Raw genomic sequence first — 20357 nt, 5'->3', positions numbered from 1 at the left:
TCCCATTGTAAATTTATTATGTACTCGCTGTTGTGTAGACATTTACGTACAGGTATATGAAATAACAGGAGATATATGTTATTTAAGGAAGACAAGAGAAAGGATGCAATAAAGTTACTGCACCAGCAAATCAAATAACTTTCAGACAAGATTTTGTGAGTATTTGTCAGTTTTGAGCATGGGTATATCTTCCTTTAGGTTCCATATCTTTGGTTTTATATTTTTCTTTATTTTTTTCTATTTTCTTCATACTCTTTATCCTCTAGCCCATAGAAAGCAAGGTGAAGGTTACTGAAGGTTTTTGAGGTTTGATTTTACACATTCTACCAATATGCTAATTATTTTTAGGTGATTGGTACACTTAAGACAATTTCATCTAAAAATAGACACAAAATTATACACAAATAAGGCACATAACACACATCAATATTTGATGATAAGTAAATATATTTATGTAGTCTTTGTATAAATCAAGAGATTATCTCATTACACAATGATTAAAAAAGAGCTCTACTTACTAGTAATAAAAAAAGACATAAGTAATGAAATGATTTGCTCAATAATACTTTGGCAAGAATCAACAAATCACACGGGCAAAGCATCACATGTATATTGAAATACTGCATCGTTGAATCTAGAAATAGTGTTTTAGAAATCCCCAAAAGAATAGAAATTTTATCGAAATTTTCTGATTACCCAACTGAATCAGATTTCTTTTGATTGAATGCTCATATGGTTCAAAGATAACCATGATCAAAACTTCTGTAAAAAAAAAAATCATTCATATCTTGAATAGATTCACCTGATTATTTATTCCTATCAATTGATGCTATAAAAATATCCAGTTTAACTTTAAAATGAGCTGAAAGAATCTATTTTGATCAAATTTTTGCGGTGATTTCAATTTTACTTGATGTTTTGCCTCTCATCGTTTGGAAGACATCATTTTCTATTGAAAAGAAAATCTGATATAAAGAAACATGATATAAAGAAACAATAACAAAATATTAATCATAAGCTTTGAAAATCGCAAAGATAAATTTGCCGATGTCGTCGTAGAGATAGAAGAAAAACATCCCAGATGAAAACTTCACTAGTAGAAATTGAGAAAAAAATAATCGCCGTCACCATCTATGAAATACATTTGAATAGAAAAATAACAAAATGATAATTGAATTAAATAAGAAAAATGGTGGAAAAACAGAGTAATGTGATTCGGAACTAGTATCTTCAGGAAACATATAATATAAAGTATCAATGTTTTGGGGTTTTTTCAAAATATTTTTGAAGCCATGTTCTCCTCATACCAAATAAGTGCATTGCCTCGAACAAAAAAGTTTGAAAAAGTACAGCCCTCTATCTGAGAATACCTTTCCTCATTAATAGTCTGATGAAGTTATATAGCCAAAGAGAAAAGATGTAACATGATACAAATTGAAATGTCTCTTGAATCAAAGTGTAAAGAGTCACTGATCTGCAAAAACACTTGTGATGATAAGATTTCATTCCCCTCGCCCAATATCCTATGACAAACTAAAGCGATATATCATATACAACAGTATTAAAGTTTAATTTAATTCTGTTTTAGTCATCAATACCCATATCTGCATACCTGGTACCTGTCCAAACAAAGTATAAGCTTGCATATAAAAATGTTTCAAGCAAAGCTTTCACCATCCTAGCATAAATCCATCCTAGTATTGGAAACGTTTTTTAAAATTCAATTCAGGAAAAAAAAAAATTGTTGCACTCTCTTCCATGCACACTCAAGTACTTGTCAACAAAGGAGTATAATATTTTGAATATATCTGTAAGAAAATTTCAATCACAGTTGAAAGGAAGAGTTAAGAGATATATGTTTTGATGAAGGTTGTTTGCCTTGTAGAAAATTAGGTCTCTGCTCTGGAATTACATGAATACATGTAGTGAACATCACTTGTACACAATTATACAACACAAAGACAATCATAATCATATAAACAATTTTGTAAACACTAACTATAAGGCTACACTATCTACATGTGTATGATCAAAAGATAAGGAATGTTTATATATGTACATTGTACAATCAAAAGAAAGAATCATTTAAAAAAAAAGACTTAATTGGAAGACAAAATGAAAATGTGAAAGTTGTATAATAACATTATTAAAAAAAAAAATACAGGCATTGAATGAAAAGGAAGAAAGTTACTTTGTTTGCTGTAAGTTCTGGCAAGCATATTACCACATTATTCTCATCAGTAGTTATACTTCTCATGAGTTGTCCATCACGATTAAACATATTCATACAATTTCATATAAACATCTGTAGAAAAAAAGACAGTAACGATTACAATAGCACCTGCAGTAGCTATTCCACAATATTTATCTTCAAAGAGTACCAAAACTTTGTTGAGAGTACCGAAATTACCATCCCACTGGCTCCCAATAGACTACATGTACTTCATGATCTTGATACGATCAGTAGCATTGATACAGCACTCAAATTGAAGAGGCAGGCTCCCCGAAAGTATTAGACTTCATATTACAAGTCCGTGTGACACATTCCCTTTCACGTTATACTCTGTTTGCAAACAAAAGTTTATTCATGGTACTGAAATAAAGGATATATTTGAATTATTTACTTTCTTGCATTCATGCACTATACAAAAAAAGTTGAAAAAATGAAAGAAACAAACTTTGCCGATCGATATTATAAGAATTCAATCTCAAAAAAAGTGCACAGCTGAAAGAATGATACACCAGGCACAGACCGACAACTTACGGAAGCATTACCTAAAAACTACATGTAGTAAATACTGTGAAACTCAGTGTGTAGTCCTCACAACAAGAACTCCAAGCATATCGATTCCCATATGTTTGTATAAAAGTGTTGCAATTGGAAGAAAATATTGCATCAAAATACTGCAAAGTGGTATCGTCAATACACAATAATTTGTTGAGTAAAATTCGCCCCAAAAGTATCAAGAGCAATGGCAAAATAAAGGCCATACATTGCAAAATGAGTTGATATGTTTCTAGAGTTTACATCACAGAACTATTCTTCAATGTACTACTACATTTCACATGATAATAGATGTTGAGTTTTTGTGACATATATTGTTTTCCAGACAGGCAAGACATTGTAATATTTATTGGCAAAAAACAATGAAAGTTATCAGATAACAAAATAGTTGTAGCATTAGTTATTACAAATAAATCTGTATATGTAGATTGCTAATATAGCAATGGTGCCATGCACATTTTTTTTAAAGGAAAAAAAGAAGTGCTTGATGGATGGACTCAAAGATTGACACAAGTAATTTATATTCTTGCATAATAAAGAGAGATAGGTTATCTTAAATACTGAATATTTGTCTTCATTCTAAAGACAATTAACTAAAAAATGAGGAAATTTTCAATACATGTAGCTGAAATACTGTTAATCTGATATTGCTTGTATGGTTTGCTTGTACCCACAAACAACCAGTGTTTGTGAAAACAAATTATGTACATGTATGTACATGTATCTTGCATAACAGTGGTATGTACGTGTATTATAAAACTTGGAAGATTAACGTGAAGCTGAAAGGGAATAGCCTAGCTTTCATTTTGGTCGAGCAAAATTTCATGTCGGGAAATGCCCTAATTGTAAGGGAAACTCAAACAAAAATAGTTGGGCAATCCGCCATGCAGAATTTGTTTCCCCGAGCGTTCCCCAAAACACAATGCTTTATGGGGTAATGTGGATAATATGTTTGAATATGATATGTGTTTCATCCTATTCATGTCAAATTAGGCTCCAAAACAATACTTTCGCTGTTGCATTCATGGTTCATACTATATGTACCCCCCCCCCCAAAAAAAAAAATATATATATATATATATATATATCAAAGTCTGTATGCATTATAACAAATTAACTATATAATTGTTACATCATAATGACCATAAAGTCCTTACAGTCATACAGGAATATCATTGATTGAATACGTTTCACATCACAAGCACAATACATGTATATATCTACTGTACAATTTATTTCCAAAGACATATACCAGCTTTATTAAGCCGATGATCGAGCATGTGTCATGTAAAAAATTTCATCATCGTTGATGTCAGGAATGTTTTCATACTGGTGTCAAAAATTATCTGAAGGAAGACGAAGAGACTGCGACAAGAAGCTTGCTGGCTATTGGCTGACCGGTTGATGGTGAGTGAGCGAGGACTGTGATTGGCTGGTTGATGGTGAACGAGCACTGTGATTGGCTAGTTCAGAATCATAGCTGTGGGAGAACATCAGAATGAGGAAAAGAGAGAGAGAGAGAGAGAGAGAAAAAAAATCGTAAGTGATAGCTCATCACTGTGCTATTACTGTATCATGTAAATAAATAAATGGTTGCTGGTACCGGTACATCACTTTACTGGTACTTCCGCAATAAAAGAACAGAGACATTTAAACAAAGACAACAAAGAAAGAAAAGGAGAACATAATATTTAAAAAAGCCCAGGACTTGACATGTTTAATGGTCAATGAAAATAAATATCTACCTAAGTCATATCAGAAATCCACATTATCAAATTCTTTTTTACTTTCTATATACCTGTATTTATAAAGCAACAGTTCATTTCTCTACATATCATTTGTATTGCCACTTCGGACTACCTATTATCAAATTATGTGATGTGAACAAGTCATGTGTGTTGTTGAATTTTGTCAGAAACTTTTTTATTATTTTATGGAACCATTGCAAACAAAAACTCTGCATTCAATCACAATTTATAAAAAAATTCTACCAAATATTTAAAAAAAATATACATGTTATCATCTGTCTAACTTGTTTAAAAACATTACAGACAACATTTATTAATATTTCTGTTTAATTTCTCTTATAATATAATTGAAGGTGTAACTTGCCACGTTCATTCTCACTGAAAATTGACAAGAAAATGTGACACAAATATTTATTGAACATTTTTTCCAATGTTGATTATCTATTGCTTTGAAATATGTTTGAAATATAACAATAGTAATTTTTCGCAGATGTTTGGTGTTAAATCTTGATTTATTCTCTAAAAAGTGTACTATATCTCTTGTAATTTAGATGGATTAAATTTGATTGTATCAATTAATTTAGAAAGAAGCAATCTCAGAAGCAAAGAAAACTTTTCTTAAAAATATTAATTGGAATATGTGTTGAGTGTATTCCTCTTAGGGATATACAAACTTTCTCTCTTAATCTTATGACTGCATCCATTTTGAAATCTGCACGGAAGACAAAATCAACAAACTCAAGAAAATCATAATAAATCAAACAAAATAAAAATGAAAAGAATAAATAACTCACATCTCCCTGTCTTTGGAAAATGCAGTTATGCGAGGGGAACTGAGGAATTGCAAGTCATGCATAAAATAGCAAAACAAATGCTTTATTAAATATAGTTTATGAACAAAATTAATGAGATCATGCACATGATTATTAAAAAGGAGTTTTGATAAATCGTGGGCTTAATCAAGGGTAGCATGCAATGGTTCTGAGGAAACACAATACAAATTTGAAAACAGAAAAATGCAAAACATGGTTCAAAATAGCAGTTCAGAAAACAAGAGAGAAAGTTTGTACATTAAGAGAAGGAAATTGGCAATGATGAAGACTCCAAATTGTATATTGTGACGATTTCTTTTGGCCTCTTATACCTGTATGAATGTGATGTTTTGATTTACCTATTCCGATAAAAAAATAACTTGTGACACAAAAGGTTATCTATGTGTAACATGACAAATATGTGTCTTAAACTCTTAGCGATGAAATGAATGTCGCCTTTAATATGATATTGTGATTTCATGAGAAGGTTTGGTTTTATATCAGAAAAAAATTAATGACATATGTCTTGATTTGTCGGATTAAATACAGAATAGATATTCATACTTTGGATATACAATAAATATATGAAAGTGGTCTTCAAAGAAATGCACATACATACATGTAAAAATGTAAATGACATGGAGATATATCTATACTTGCCGATGTGGAAATGCTGAGTTACTTTAAAAGAAATCTGTAGATTATATAAATATTGTGAATAAATGTTATTATTTATATGATTGATTGCTTTTCAGAATATCATTTTGTTGTGTTTCACACTTTCACTATCGCGTGAAGAATGGAAGCAATGTTGTACTGGCTGAAAGTGTCAAGCATACATGTATATGACTAAGTAAAAGAGTATCCCTATAATATCAATTTATGATAGAAATTAACATGTGTGACGAGGAAGAATAATATGCTTGATTTTATAAGTATGATTGAGGCTTTGAAGAGAAAAATAGACTGCTTAATCTTACCTGACAGTTGAAGAATAGAGTTGACAATTAATTGGTACTGAAGTCAAAGGTATCAAATTGATTTCCAAATAGGTTGCTGCTTCCACTGTTGCCATTGGTAACCGGAGCACCACCGAAGGGATCTGAATTGACGACAACATCAGACGGCAAGTCATTATTCATGTTCGTGATTGTATGAGATGTCCACACTTTTTCAGAGTTTTGCGAGAGACTCTTGGTGTCGGTGGTGGTGGAAACGGAAGATGAGAAGTCCGCGAATGAATTGAGCACGAATGTTTTCTTGACAGATGGAGAATGGCGCGAGAATGGATCGTCTGCAAATGGATCATCGTGGACTGGGAGTTGCGGAAGCGTGAGAGGCGAGAGCGAGTGATGTGAACGTGACTTCCCGACCATGAGGGAGTCGTGAATGACCGGCGCCGACGTGGAGAATACAGTCGTCGACGATGACATGAAGCGGGATGAGGACGTAAACGTGTCGTGACTTGAATTTTGATTACTTGTGAAAGATGGATGCATAGATTGTGTGGAGGAAGGGGAGAGGGTTTCGACAGAGCTATAGAGAGAGTCTTGTGAGGTGGAACATGGCCTCTTGGGCTGAGAAGCTGACAATGTGAAATGAGATGGTATAATGTCGATAGCTCTAGTGGTGGAGTTATCATGACACAAAGATGGAGCAATGGGACTAGGCGAGGGTGAAGCCGTATTAGATTCATTATCAAATGTGTCAGTGGATACATTGTTACTATCAAAGACACTAGATAAGCTGTTCATACTGTTAGAATGCGATGGAGCAGAGTTACTGGTAATACCTGACGAGCTATCCTCGCCCTGAGTCTCATCAAGGGTACTTAAAGCGCTACAGGTGGACACTATGGAAGGGGACGAGACTCGGTTGGGGTCGGGAGAAGGGGCGGAGAAGAAGCGAGCATCGCACGATTTGATGCTCGCCGTCTCTGAGTGGGGGCTGTGGGGTGGTGACGACTGGGAGGATCTTGTCCTGTTTCTTGGAGGAACTGGAAGGGGATTGGAGTTGGACAGTCTAAGCTGCCCTGGTCTTGAGCGAGGAGGTGGGGGCGGGGGAGGACTGTTACTATCAAAGTTGATTTCGGGGAGTGGAAAGCTAGCATGGATGTCATTAATATTCATATAATTAGGCAAGGGAGGAGGTGAGTTAGTAGGTGAGGGCAAGGTTAAGTCATGGTCTTTGTTTGGCTCAGGTTTGGGGGCAAAAGGGGCATTAATTGGCACCTCAGGTTTATCCTGTTTCTTGATGTCAATGGCATCGGGAGGGAGAGGAGGGGGCGGCCCCTGGGGGGAGGGCATATCAAAATTCCCCTTCTCTTGGGAGTGGGGCTTTATCAATTTAAGACTAGATGGGGGTAGAACAGCTGGACACGTACTGCTTTGAGGACTCGTTGGGATGGCTGGTGGTGGTCTCTTGGGTCCTCCTGTCAGCTTAATCTCAGGTGCAGGCTGTGCTTCACCAGGCTTCCCTATCTTGTAGTTGGCGAACATATCTTTGGTGCTTTTCGGGGCATCTGCCTTGGAAGAAGAACCCAGGGCTCCGAGGCCTGAGAAGGGATCCGACCCGGCAGGCTGGGTGTTGTTCAGGAGGGCAGCTGCTGCTGTTGCTTCTGGCTTCAGCACAATGTCACCAAACATGTCATTTCCGCCGAAGGGATCTGCAGGCTGCTGCGCCGCAGGGGGAGCCCCAAATCGTGCAGGGGCACCATAAGCTCCAGGAGCACCTCCAAAGGCTGCTGGTGCACCTCCATAGGCTGCCGGTGCACCGCCAAATGCTGCTGGCATGCCACCCATTCCACCGAAGTTGGCCTGAAAGGGTGCAGGGGCGGTCTGCATACCCCCGAAGGGATTAGGTGCCGTCTGACCCATGGACATACCTGCAAAGGCATGGACTGCCTGTTGAGCTGGTGGAGCTGTGAATGTGTCTTTGAACTCTGCAAAGAGGTCATTTGATGGGGTACTAGTGGCTGCAGGAGGGGGTGCAGCGCCGTTTACTGCAGGTGAATGAGTTGCCTGTTTAAAAAAAAATAGAAGTAGAACAAAGAAAGGAGCATTAGAGATGAGATTACTAAATTCTTCCATAACGCTCTGAACGTTTACATTTTTTTTTTTTTTGGGGGGGGGGGGGGGGGGTAAATTATCGCTACCATCATTACCAATACTATAACTATCACAATACTCTACCGCCAGCACCAACATCACTGCCACTACGTCCAACTATCACCAACATTAACATGAACATCACCAACACCACTACCACCTTTACCACCACATCCACTACCATCAGCAGCAGCACCACCATCAACATAAGACTCATTACCACCACCACCACCACCACCACCACCACCACCACCACCACCACCACCACCACCACCACCACCACCCCACCACCACCACCACCACCACCACCACCACCACCACCACCACCACCACCACCACCACCACCACCACCACCACCACCACCACCACCACCACCACCACCACCACCACCACCACCACCACCACCACCACCACCACCACCACCACCACCACCACCACCACCACCACCACCACACCCACCACCACCACCACCACCACCACCACCACCACCACCATCACCACCACCCCCACCACCACCACCACCACTACCATCACCACCACCACCACCACCACCCCCCCCCCCCCCCCCCCACCACCACCACCATCATTGCTACAGTCAATCAATCCCATACCTGGACTTTGAAAGGATCTGAGGCTCCAAATGCAGCTGCTGCTGGAGGAGCTGCTGCTGGAGGACCCGCTAGAACGAAGGGGTCGGGGGAGCCGGGCGTGGCAAACAGATCGGGCTGGGCCTGTGCACTGGTAGGAGTCTGAGGATGAAGGTCAAACTCCTCCATGTTGTCAATGCCCTGCATAGCAGAAGAGAGAGAGAGAAAAGGAAATTCTTGTCATGAATATGATAATCGTTAGCATTGCCACTCACCAAGATGCTCACAGAATATTTGTTATCATGACAGCACGAGCCTTCATCTAATTATATAGGCACTGATTGTATGGAAGCAATAAATTGTAGAGGTACCATACATAAACAAAATTGTATTTAGAAGCTGTCATTACTCGATGGGAAATTACAATTTGAAGAAGCACACCACTATGTGTTATACACGCAAGTGGTACTGTACACTGTAGCACACTGAATTAAATTGCTCACATCCTTCAAACATATAGAATTTGACTTCATTTGTAAGAAATGGTATTTCAAATCCATTTTGGGAGAGAAAGAGGAGGAAACAATATCACAAAATAAAAGCAGTAAACATTCAGACATTCAATTGACAGTCTTCAGACATCTTTACAAAGAAAATCTGAATGACTATATACACACTCAAACCCTATCTATAGAAAAGTTCTCAATTACATGGTAATTTTCTGAAAGTAATGTATACCGGTAAGTACAAGTTTTTACCACTAGTGTTACACAAATGCAATTGCTCCCTTTAATGACCAAAAGGTTATACTTCTGCTGTGATTACTCAACTCTTACCAATGCGTCAAGAAGTAGTATCTCGGTTACATCTCCTTCAGCAAAAAGATCAAACCCAGTGCTTTAAAGCCACAAAACATTCCTACTCAATGACTGCTGTATTGTCCCACACTCAACTTGCAAACATTCAGACATGCACCATGGTTTGCAGTGTTCCGATGTTTGTGGATCGTTTAAGCATTTGAGTACTGAATGGGAGCATACTCAGGTTTGAGATCAATGCTACCTTAAATGATTTGGTATCTAATGAGTTAACAGAGGAAGCAGCCCAACAATAATCGGGTGGCATCCCACTGTTCCTATCCAGGTATACGCCCAGATCCAGTCTCGCCAATGGTAACGATTCAAGTTAAAACAAAAATTATCAACTTACGTCTCAAGGTCAAAACAGAATACTCGTCCAATTAAAGGACAAGTATGAACAAAGCAACTTGATCAAGCAAGAAATTGTCACTTTGGGGTGGAATAAATCATTTTGATATGAAAATAAGATTTATTGCACAAATTCAGTTGTCAAATATCAATGCTATTCAACCTTGAGAACGAAAAGGATTTTCAAAAACTGAAAAATCACTTATCATCTCAGTAACATACATGTTTTTCAAACTGAACATAAGCAATAAAGTGTAAACCCCAAACATACAGGAAATGTAGTACCGGTAATTGGTCACCATTTAAGGAGAGATTCTGACTTTTCAGTCCTATAATTTATTGTGGGCCGACACCAGAGGTATAGCAAACATCTTATGATTCAAAATTCAAAATAAGTGATATTTCTAAACAATATTTTGATGACACAATCCCTTTAAACATCACAGGAAATAGAATGTCCCAGTTGTTACCCTTTTCAACAACAATTTACAACCCAGGACAGATTTTAATGTATCAAATGCAGACAAGATGGAAAACCTCTTTTAATAAATGTGATTCATCTGTGACCTTCTCCACTCCACTTAATCATCATGAGGACCTTTCTAAAAAGTGATCCTGCTTGCGTCAATCCTCAATAAAAGAAGAAAAAATGTTCGAAGGGGGGTATTTCCTCAAGAAAAAGTATAGAGACAAGGTCTTTGAAAGGCAATTGTTTCTCACATGAAAGAAGCTAAGAAGTGATGCTCCTTACCTCAAAACTCTATTGAAATTTGAAAAGCCAAATTATTTCCTAAAGAAAAACTGTGTTCAGACAATGCCTATGAATAGCAATTCTTTCTCACATGAAACAAGGTAAAAAATGTGATGCCCCTTACGTCGAACCATCATCGAAAAGTCAAATTGTTTCCTCAAGAAAAATGCCTTTGAGAAGCAATTCTTTCTCGTATGAAATGTAAATTCTATCCTATAAGTTTATGTTATTAAAAAAAAGTAGTTGGCCCTCCCCCCAAATGTTCCCCAATTCCTACTCCCCCCTCTCCTCCTCTAAATGTTTATGCAACGCTACGTCAGTGGACTACACTGCTTTTCATCCATTTCAAAAGTTTAGGTGTTACTAGGAAGTAGTTGGCCGGCATCACTTCCTGCAATTCAGTGACCAGATCACCACCTCGACAAACCCTGTATCAACTACATGTACATCCACATAGAGATGACTAAGGTTGTAGGACCACATCTAATTGTGACGATCCTTGGCAAGAGACATTACGAATGGGTTATGAGACATTACTGGAATATGGAATGGGTTAAAAACAAAAGAACAATGAAATCAGAAATGCTTTCTGAATGAATTCCTACAAGAAAATTATATTTATGCATCTGTCTCTTCCTTCTTGAAACTTTGTTTCCATTCAGGATCTCCATTAGTTACGTCTCATAACTGAAGATTCGTCACAATCATTATCAATGATCTTCATCATTTTCACAATACACATTAATTTATTAAATCTCATTGGTGTTAGTTCAGATTTGAAGAAGAAAAAATCTGACATCTATAATCACATATTTTGTAGTAAAATAGGAATGAGAAACAAAATTAAAACATGAAGAGTTCATCTAATTAAAGAAGGAGAAGTGGAGTCAGCGTAGGGTATGATCATGTTTAATAATTAGATGATTTATGCTATCGCATTTTCCCTAAACATGATTTTCTTTTAAAATAATTTATCTTTCAGTTAGTTGCAGGGAGATCTCTCTTTTCTAAACAAACAGATGATCAAATGATATTAGTGTTTATTTCCCTTATTCTGTAATCTGTAGCTAGAAAAAAGTTTTAAAAGTTGAAAAAGTTGAAAGAACTAGCAAGAAAGGTTGTTGTTGTTTTTTTTTAATTACTGAGCCTTTTTTTCTAGTGACTGATAAAGCCCTTTAAAGGGCTTTAAAAAGCTTAGGAAAGGGACAGAAAAAATAGTTGTGTTTCCAATCTAGAATGACATCACAGCAGTGTAAAATGTAGTTTGAAGGAAATTGGATTGGCCGAGCTCTTCCTAGTTTCATCTGGACAATCCGGATGGTTATTAATTCAGCCTGGCTTTGCGTCAAACCAATGTAAGGAAAAACTTTTTACATAATCAAACACAGGTTGAATATTTTTTAAAGAGTCTCTCCAATTGGATATTTTTGTAATGTAACCAAATTGAAGGCATACGTCTTTCTTTTTGTAAAGTGCCTCGATACAAATTATTTCATTCACCGGTTACAAATAATACTCAGAATGCAAATTGCATACAGTATTTGTTGTTGCTATGTAGGACAAACATTATGGCTTGCCCTACCTACAACACCTAATATATGCAGTCTGCATTCCGACTATTGGAATATGATTATTTATGTGATTAAAATACTTTGTAAAGTTTGTATTGAGGCACTTCACAAAGATGTATGCTTTCAATTAAATTACATTATGAAGTGGTCTATTGATGATTGAGAGAAGATATATGAAATTTCAGGGGCACCAGCTTGATTCCACATTTTGCATTTGAACATTCCTTATATTTTATTCACACTTGTCAACTTTACACAGATATCAAAGTAATGACAAAATGACAGTATAAACAATATGATCTGGAATTTAGATGAAGCTCTTGACAAAGAAATCAGCAATGATAAGATGATGAGATTTCTTTCTCATTTCTATATTTCTGAAAAACAACAGTCAATAAACTGCATCATACAGTCAAGAGTGGTTCTAGAGTGGTTTTTCTTTCTTTCTTTTTTCTTTATTTTTAATTTATTTTTATTATTAATTTTTTTTTTTTTTTTTTTTTTTTTTTTTGGGGGGGGGGGTGGGCTTAAGCAACCCCCCTGAATATCTTCAAGCCCCATCCACAGTTTTTGAAAGGCATATGTAGAAAATAAATGAAAGGACCCCAAGCCCACCCCCCCCCCCCCACCCCCTGGAAAAAAACTATTCCAAGAAAAAAAAAATTGTCCAAGAATTATTCGTCTGTGTGCTACACAAATTATGCATGTGAACATGGTATAAATTGTAGAAATTAACTACTTGCAACAACAATTTAAAGAAATAAAAAGAAAGAAAAAAAAGTAAAAAGTACTTCTTTGGGTCAAAATCCCCAGGGTTTTTTTTACACTCTTGAAACTAGCAGAAAAGTGTGACTCCCTTCTGTAATTCAATACTGACTGACAATTACCCAAATGACCTGGACTTGTTAAAGATGAGAAAACCTTTGAAAGTGACTAATGCTATACTATGTCAAGACTCCGGTGATTTGAAACCAAATGATATCAGGGCCTGGGGACTGGGGAGAAGTCGTAGAACAATCTAATGAGCTTGAACTTGGCACCGGCAGTTCATTTTCACACATATACAGTCTAGACGAGCAATAGTTACATCATTAAAGGCAGTGTGCTGACCGCAAGTTAAAGGTACAGCTGAATTGTTCTTAGGATATAAATATAAAATCAGTTCAAATGTTAAGTTTAAAGAACAAAAAGACAACAAAGAACAAAAAAGTTTCTCTGAAATTAACATTTGTAGACAATTTTGAACAATATCTTGAAATAAGAATTATGGCTGGTTGTTTATACATTAATGTCCTTTTTTAAGGCATAAATCCTTATTTTTAATTACCACGTCCCTTGAATAGGACTTTAAACATACAATGTAAGTCCACTGGGTCCTAATCTAATGGCATATACTTTATTTCTTCAAGTAGTCCAGAAAATGACCATCAACATAAACAGATAAACAAGAGGAGAATTAATCATCTAATGTACTGTAAGATATTCAAAGTACATTTTGCTTGAAACTTTCCAATGTTTTTAAGTCTTTAAATTAAAAAAAAAACTTGTTTAAAGGTAAAGACCAGTATTGGAAATGCCCCAATTTCAAAAAATGAAATGGAAGCTCTTATTACCAATCATGTGAAAGAATATGTTTTGAATATTACATGACGATAACAAATTTGACGGGAAACCGCCTACTAATTGATATATTTGGTAAATTAGTATATCTATATACTGTTGAGGGATACAAATGCACGTGTCGTGCATGTGTGTGTAGTCCCATATACATCTTTCTGTGTACAGTGCTTCTAACTTTATGAAGACTTGGCCAAATTTCTTATAATTTTGATGATTCCAGAACCTTGCAGTACATCTATGCTAGATGTTCAACCTTTTCTGATCGTTTCTTTCACTATGCAATTACATGACCATTACTGGTCTTTAGCTTTAAGACCTACCCACTGGCCAACAACACATAAAGCAAGTACCAGTCAAACCTGTCTATAGCGACCGCCCAAGGGAAACACAAAAAGTGGCCTTTGTAGACAGGTGGTCCTTGTAGACAGGTTCCTTTAATAGTACATGATTCAATGAGAAACCATTTTCAAGGGAAACAACAAATGTGGCCTTTGTAGACAGGTGGTCACTAAAGCAGGTTTGACTGTACTTCTTTCATACTATGTAGCTCACTTGAAAATGGTTCCTTTAATGGAGCCCATCTGACTCTGAGGTAATATCTGGGGAACTCTGACAGAGAATATGTCTTTCAAAGATTCGGTTCAAATTTCCTGCCACTGTGATCTTATCGTTACAAAAAGGAAGAAAAATAAGAGTCTGCTCTGTCACATCGATATCAATTTACTTCACTTTTGTTTGTTCGAAAGGAAAAACAGGAATTGTTTGTAGGGAGAAAAGAGTGTTTTTAGAAGATTTTGTCAGGAAATGCATGATTCAAACATTATGCTAACTCATGAACCTGGGAAGGACCATGTCCTGGCTTGGAAGTATTTCAGAAAACAGTTGAAAAGTAGTAATTAGCAAGCTTTTAGTAATCACATGGATAAAGAGATTGATTAACTGTGGTCTCGATTAAATCATCAAATTATCATTTAGTCTGTCCTGATCAGTGCAACTCAAGGTGCCTTCAAAGTCTGTGTGCAATACACATAAACATCGGTCTATATTTCTTTCTAATATTAAAACAAATCATATGCTGTATGCACAAAACTAGTAACAATGTCAGAATCTATGAATGGTACAGCATGATGTTGTTGTCATAATCTTTACTTGTTCATATAATAGAATACAAAATATGACATTGATTACATACATCAGAACTTTGAAAATCTTGAATTTTGTCTAGAATGTTGAAACAGAATGCTCACTGAGAGAAAATAAATGTCATTCTTTGAGCTAAAGCCAGGATGCTGAAGCATTTCAAACATTTGCAGACACGCAAAAATCTTCACAAGATCAGGGTAACTTAGCGTTAATCTGCTTCATGAGGTTTTAAGATTAGTTAGCATTAAACTACAGGAAAAGGATTGATCAGGGATGCTAGGTTATTGACTTGTCACATTTAGGAGTACTAACATACTTAGCGAGGCGCGATGGCTCGGTGGTAGAGCAGAGTGGTCTCCTAACCGGAAGGTCCCGGGTTCAAAACCAATTTGATGCATGAGTGCCATTTGGGAAGGCATTAATTCTCATTACCAAGTCCCTCTGAGAGGACTAAAAGCTGTAGGTCCACTGGTTGCTTACTTGCAAGCATACACATGTTTTTTCTTAGCAGTCGGGTAAAAGAAACAAATCAACCAACCTTCAGTATTTGCAAGGCTGATTCACATGCACAAAAAGTGAGATTTTGAAGACAATTCAAATGCCACATTTTGCTTTAAACACACAAAACTGGAATATGGTAATATACGTGTACTTTCACCAGCATCTATGAACGGCAGCCAGATCCTTGCATTTTATAGACTTAGAATAAAACATGGGAATATGCGGTGCCTAATGCAGAGTGGGGCATAAGAAGAAGTTTCCTTATCTCCATTAATTAATTTGCACACAAAGCACACATCAAATCATCTTGATTATCAACGTATTAATAATATAATTAATGTAAATTATTAAAGCATCATAATTGCCTTTTCTATGAGATCCTGCTGACACTGACAGCTAGTGGGAAGAGGGGGCTTACAGGGACTTGGGGTAGAGATCTAGAGCAGAGAACTGGATTAAAATGTTGGCTCAGTATTAATCAAAGGAGGCAGCTCTGACGGTAAGTGATGTCTGCTCAATCTTTTCTGTCTTAACTCAGGGGCACAGAGATATGCCAAGGTATGCAGAAGATATTTTATTTAATCTATTTTAAAGGTAACCTTTTAGAGTGTTTTATGAAATGCACAATGGCAGTGTCGTGAAAGTTTCTTTCTTAACTCTACCAAACACCCCTCCAACCCCCAGAACCCCATTCTAAAACAACAGCACTGCACTACAGAAAAATGTCTTCCCTTAATAACATTCCTCTTGCCTAAAACCACGCCAACTACAGTAAAACTATAGAAGTGGGCCCAAACGAACGCCTTTTTCCCAACAATTGCAACATTACGACACAGTAATTGTCTTCTCACTAATAATCATCCCCTTTAGCCATAAAATGACATCCTCCTTGCAGTAAGGTATTGCTGTATGGAAATAGGCCTAATAGGCTTGTCAGACTACAGGAAGTTTATACAAAACTTGTATAAAGAAACGCTGTATAAAGCGTACAGACTGGAAACAAAATCGTATATCGAAACGTTATGTAAAGAAACAAATTTTGAAGCGGTCAATTGACATGACAGCTGACCAATCATCGGTGCCTGTTCAAGATAAGCCCCTCCCAGTTAAACAATATTTGTATGATATGAAGTTCAGACTAAAGCGGGATTCTGATTCTTTATCAAGTTTTAGTTCAAAACGACGCTCAAAGTGGCGTTTGGTTATGCGATTTTTCATCATATGATGTTCAGACTACAGAAAAAAATAATTATTTATCGTATAGATCTATGGCCTATACAAATAGTGGTAGCCTAATATTCAAATGCAGAGTTATAAACATCTTAGGGCTTTTCCTGATTATATTAACATGAAAGAATGTTGTCTCTCCGACGATCACCCCTCACAATCGCAACTTTACGAAAGTTACCGGTATTGTCTTCAACCCTATTGAACACCCCCTTCAGCCCCTGCTTCGCGACCCGGTATGACCTTCCCATCCTTCTACTCCTACACTCCTCTTCCTCCAGCCTGTCACCGTCAATTACCCTCAATTAGCGCTGTCGACATTAATATGGACACTTTCTGATCCGGTAAGGGTACGGGAGGGGGCAAGGAGCAGGTGCGTTAGGGGGGGATCTACGCCCCTCTAAAGGGGATATCCCTAATCCCTTGTAGGGTAGGATGCTGCATTGTCTAGCTTGGAGGTGTTTGAAATAAAGCATTAACATCATTAAGATTTTTTTAATTTGAATGACGATATTCAACATCATGAGCATGTTACATGTAAAACAAAGTCTCTTGATTCACATTTATTTGGGCAACTCCATAAATTAGTGACCCACTTTGTGACGTTTTTGGTGTTCCTGTTACATTAGGAACCCACACATATTTGTGGCTCTGAGAAAAGACTTAAATAGTGGAGTATGATTGTTAAGTGATTCTAGGTATTAAGCTTGGAAATCACTTTACGATCTCACTCCACTATTTAAGTCGTTACTCAGAGCCACAAATACGTGTAGATCCTTACATAACAGGGACACCAAAAATGTCACAGAGTGGGTCCCTAATTCATGGAATTACCCATTTAGAAATGACTGCCCCAACGCAAACTTTGGCAACATTTATCAAGGCATAATGCATTTAAAGGAATAAATTCCAGAAATTCCAGCATTTACTATCACAAAGATCCGAAGTTGAACTTATCTCTAAGTTGGACTTAACAATTATGGAAAGCAGTTAGCATCTATGAAAATATTTTGTAAAAGTTATTCTTAAAGGCATAAAATGTTGATTCAAATCATTCATATTTTCTATTGTCAAGGAGATTTCATGTTCTTGATGTGGAGTTTATGGAAAAGTCTATAAAACTTGAATTTCTGCTTTTGAATATATTTCATATTAAGGTTACAAATGGCTCTCCATAACTTTTAAGTCCAACTTAGAGTTAAGTTCTACTAGGATCTTTGTGCAATACTATACCAGGGTAATCCCACCTAAATGTTTTCTACTGTAATATATTTCCATTTCATATAGAGCAAATAATCACAGTATCGTTATTGTACAATACTTCATTCAAGAGGCTATTGATACAACACGCACATTGTACTATTACTACTACTCCTTAAATTATGGTGTTCATTTGTCAAATTTAACTTCAATCAAAACTCATCTTCACATTAATTTATATCAATGCAAATTTTTTTCCTACAAGTGCATTTATCAAAATCATACATAAGAAAAGCTGATATGAACATCACCATACATAAGTCTACCTATCATTCTCATAAATTAGACCTACTAATATGTCAACTAATACAAATAGGGCCAACTTCTGAGTTTAGCACTGGGAAATATACATTTACCATATGGACTGGCCTTGTCCCCACGACCAAGTTGTCATCTAAGATTAGTATCAACAGACAAGGATCTAGGACTACCTGATTTTTAACATATATGCCCCATAAAAAATAAATCCTCTTCCAGGCTAAAAATGGCTCAAAAGGCCTGTTCTCATCAGCTCGAGTTTGCCAAATAAGCAGCTATCTCAACTATCTCGATCGCAAATTAACCAGTTAATTTGCATTTTCATCAGCCCGCAGTTGCAAGTAGCGGGATATTTGGTCGAGAAAATATCCAGAGAAGTCTTGGTCTTGTTTCCAAAATATCCCACTATTTGAGAAATAGTAATATTATGAGTGTATCGGTCTGGTGAAGACACAATTTTGAGCTTCTGGATAACATCCCGAGTCTGAAAATAGCAGGTTATTTGGCAAACTCGAGCTGATGAGGACGGGCCTTATATGACTACCTGATTTTTAACATATGCCCCATAAAAAATGATACCTCTTCCAGGCTAAAAATGGCCAAAGGAAGCTTGTCCGAAAGAGGCTACCCCAACGGAGTCCTGGCTAGATGTTATCTCCTTCTTTATATAGAAGGATGACAAATGCATCGTATAGTAGAAAGAAAAGGTGATTTATCCCCCTCGTATTTCGATCATTTACTGCCTGTGCATCAAGATTGTGGAATGGTCTTCCCAAAATCCTTCGCTCTTGTCACCAGTTATCCACTTTCAGAACTCAACTAAAGACATACCTATTTTAGGTTACTTACAATTAGTCACTGCCTTTTTTGTCTTTTCCAGTTAGAATCATGAACCAACATTTTTGGTAGTTTTTCAGTCTTAACAGTGCCTTTGATTAGGCAACTACATGTAGATATTGGTGCTTTATAAATACCTAGATTGGATCGGATTGGATTGGATGGATATGTAGCATAATGGGAGGGGGGGGGGGGCTAAATGTAAGATTTACATTCAAACAAATAGGCTTTCTAGTCATATTCTCTAGTAAATGAATAGTGAATTCATCAAATATTTCATTATCTTTACAAGAACATTGGTACTATTAATTGAAAAGTGGTCATAGAAAGATTAAAGATTTAAAAATTTCTATCAGGGCCTAAGTAAGCTTGAGTGAGTTGTTGAATCTCAATCAATTCGCTAAAAACCTGAAGGGGAAGACTTTTAGATGTAAAATGGCAACTGGCCAGAATGCTCCCCAGGGAGTGGAGAATGTGAATACATTGTGTGCGGATAAGCCTGAATCCGATGACCGGGGTAATAATATGTACTGCGCCTAGAAACAAAGTATTAGGCGCATTATAAATGTAAGCTATTAGTATTATTATGTAAGCTTTAAAATTTACATACATGTCTATCTCAGGAAATGTCAATCGGTTCAAATCAATTTTCCACATTTCTTTAAAAGTTCCAAAGCTTGGTAAGGGTAGGAATAATTTAGTTGTTAACTGACTGCATGTACCCTTGTCAAGAATATACTGCAGAGTGCAGACAGTATACAGATACTTCTGGGATGTTCGTGTCCTTTGCGGTTTTTTGTTTGGATGTGTCACATTTTATTCACCTTGTAAAACTAGATCATTTTGGCAAACAACATGAAAATCACCATGATTTGTTGTTCAGCACTTGTTCAAGGACACACGACATGGATCATATTTCTAACCACAAACTTTTTAAAACTA

General features: G+C 36.6%; 1 protein-coding gene across 4 annotated transcripts in view; it reads right to left on the bottom strand.

The window, feature by feature from the left end:
• Positions 1 to 429: 429 nt before the first annotated feature.
• LOC763527 (disabled homolog 1) overlaps positions 430 to 20357 on the bottom strand; it is a 64821-nt gene continuing 44893 nt past the window's right edge. For 2 of the 4 annotated variants that reach the window (XM_030996034.1, XM_030996035.1), the window contains 3 exons: positions 9064 to 9240; positions 6326 to 8365; positions 430 to 4265 (listed from right to left, as the gene is read on the bottom strand). In XM_030996034.1, coding sequence (XP_030851894.1) covers positions 6353 to 8365; positions 9064 to 9240 — 2190 coding nt within the window. In that variant the 3' untranslated portion in view covers positions 430 to 4265; positions 6326 to 6352. The remainder of the gene's footprint in view (positions 4266 to 6325; positions 8366 to 9063; positions 9241 to 20357) is intronic. The other 2 variants (XM_030996036.1, XM_030996037.1) reach the window with 2 other exon arrangements.

This window comes from Strongylocentrotus purpuratus, unplaced genomic scaffold (genome assembly GCF_000002235.5).
Source record: "Strongylocentrotus purpuratus isolate Spur 01 unplaced genomic scaffold, Spur_5.0 spur5_scaffold_3, whole genome shotgun sequence".
Lineage (NCBI taxonomy): Eukaryota > Metazoa > Echinodermata > Echinoidea > Camarodonta > Strongylocentrotidae > Strongylocentrotus > Strongylocentrotus purpuratus.
This window is presented reverse-complemented; position numbering and strand designations above follow the sequence as displayed.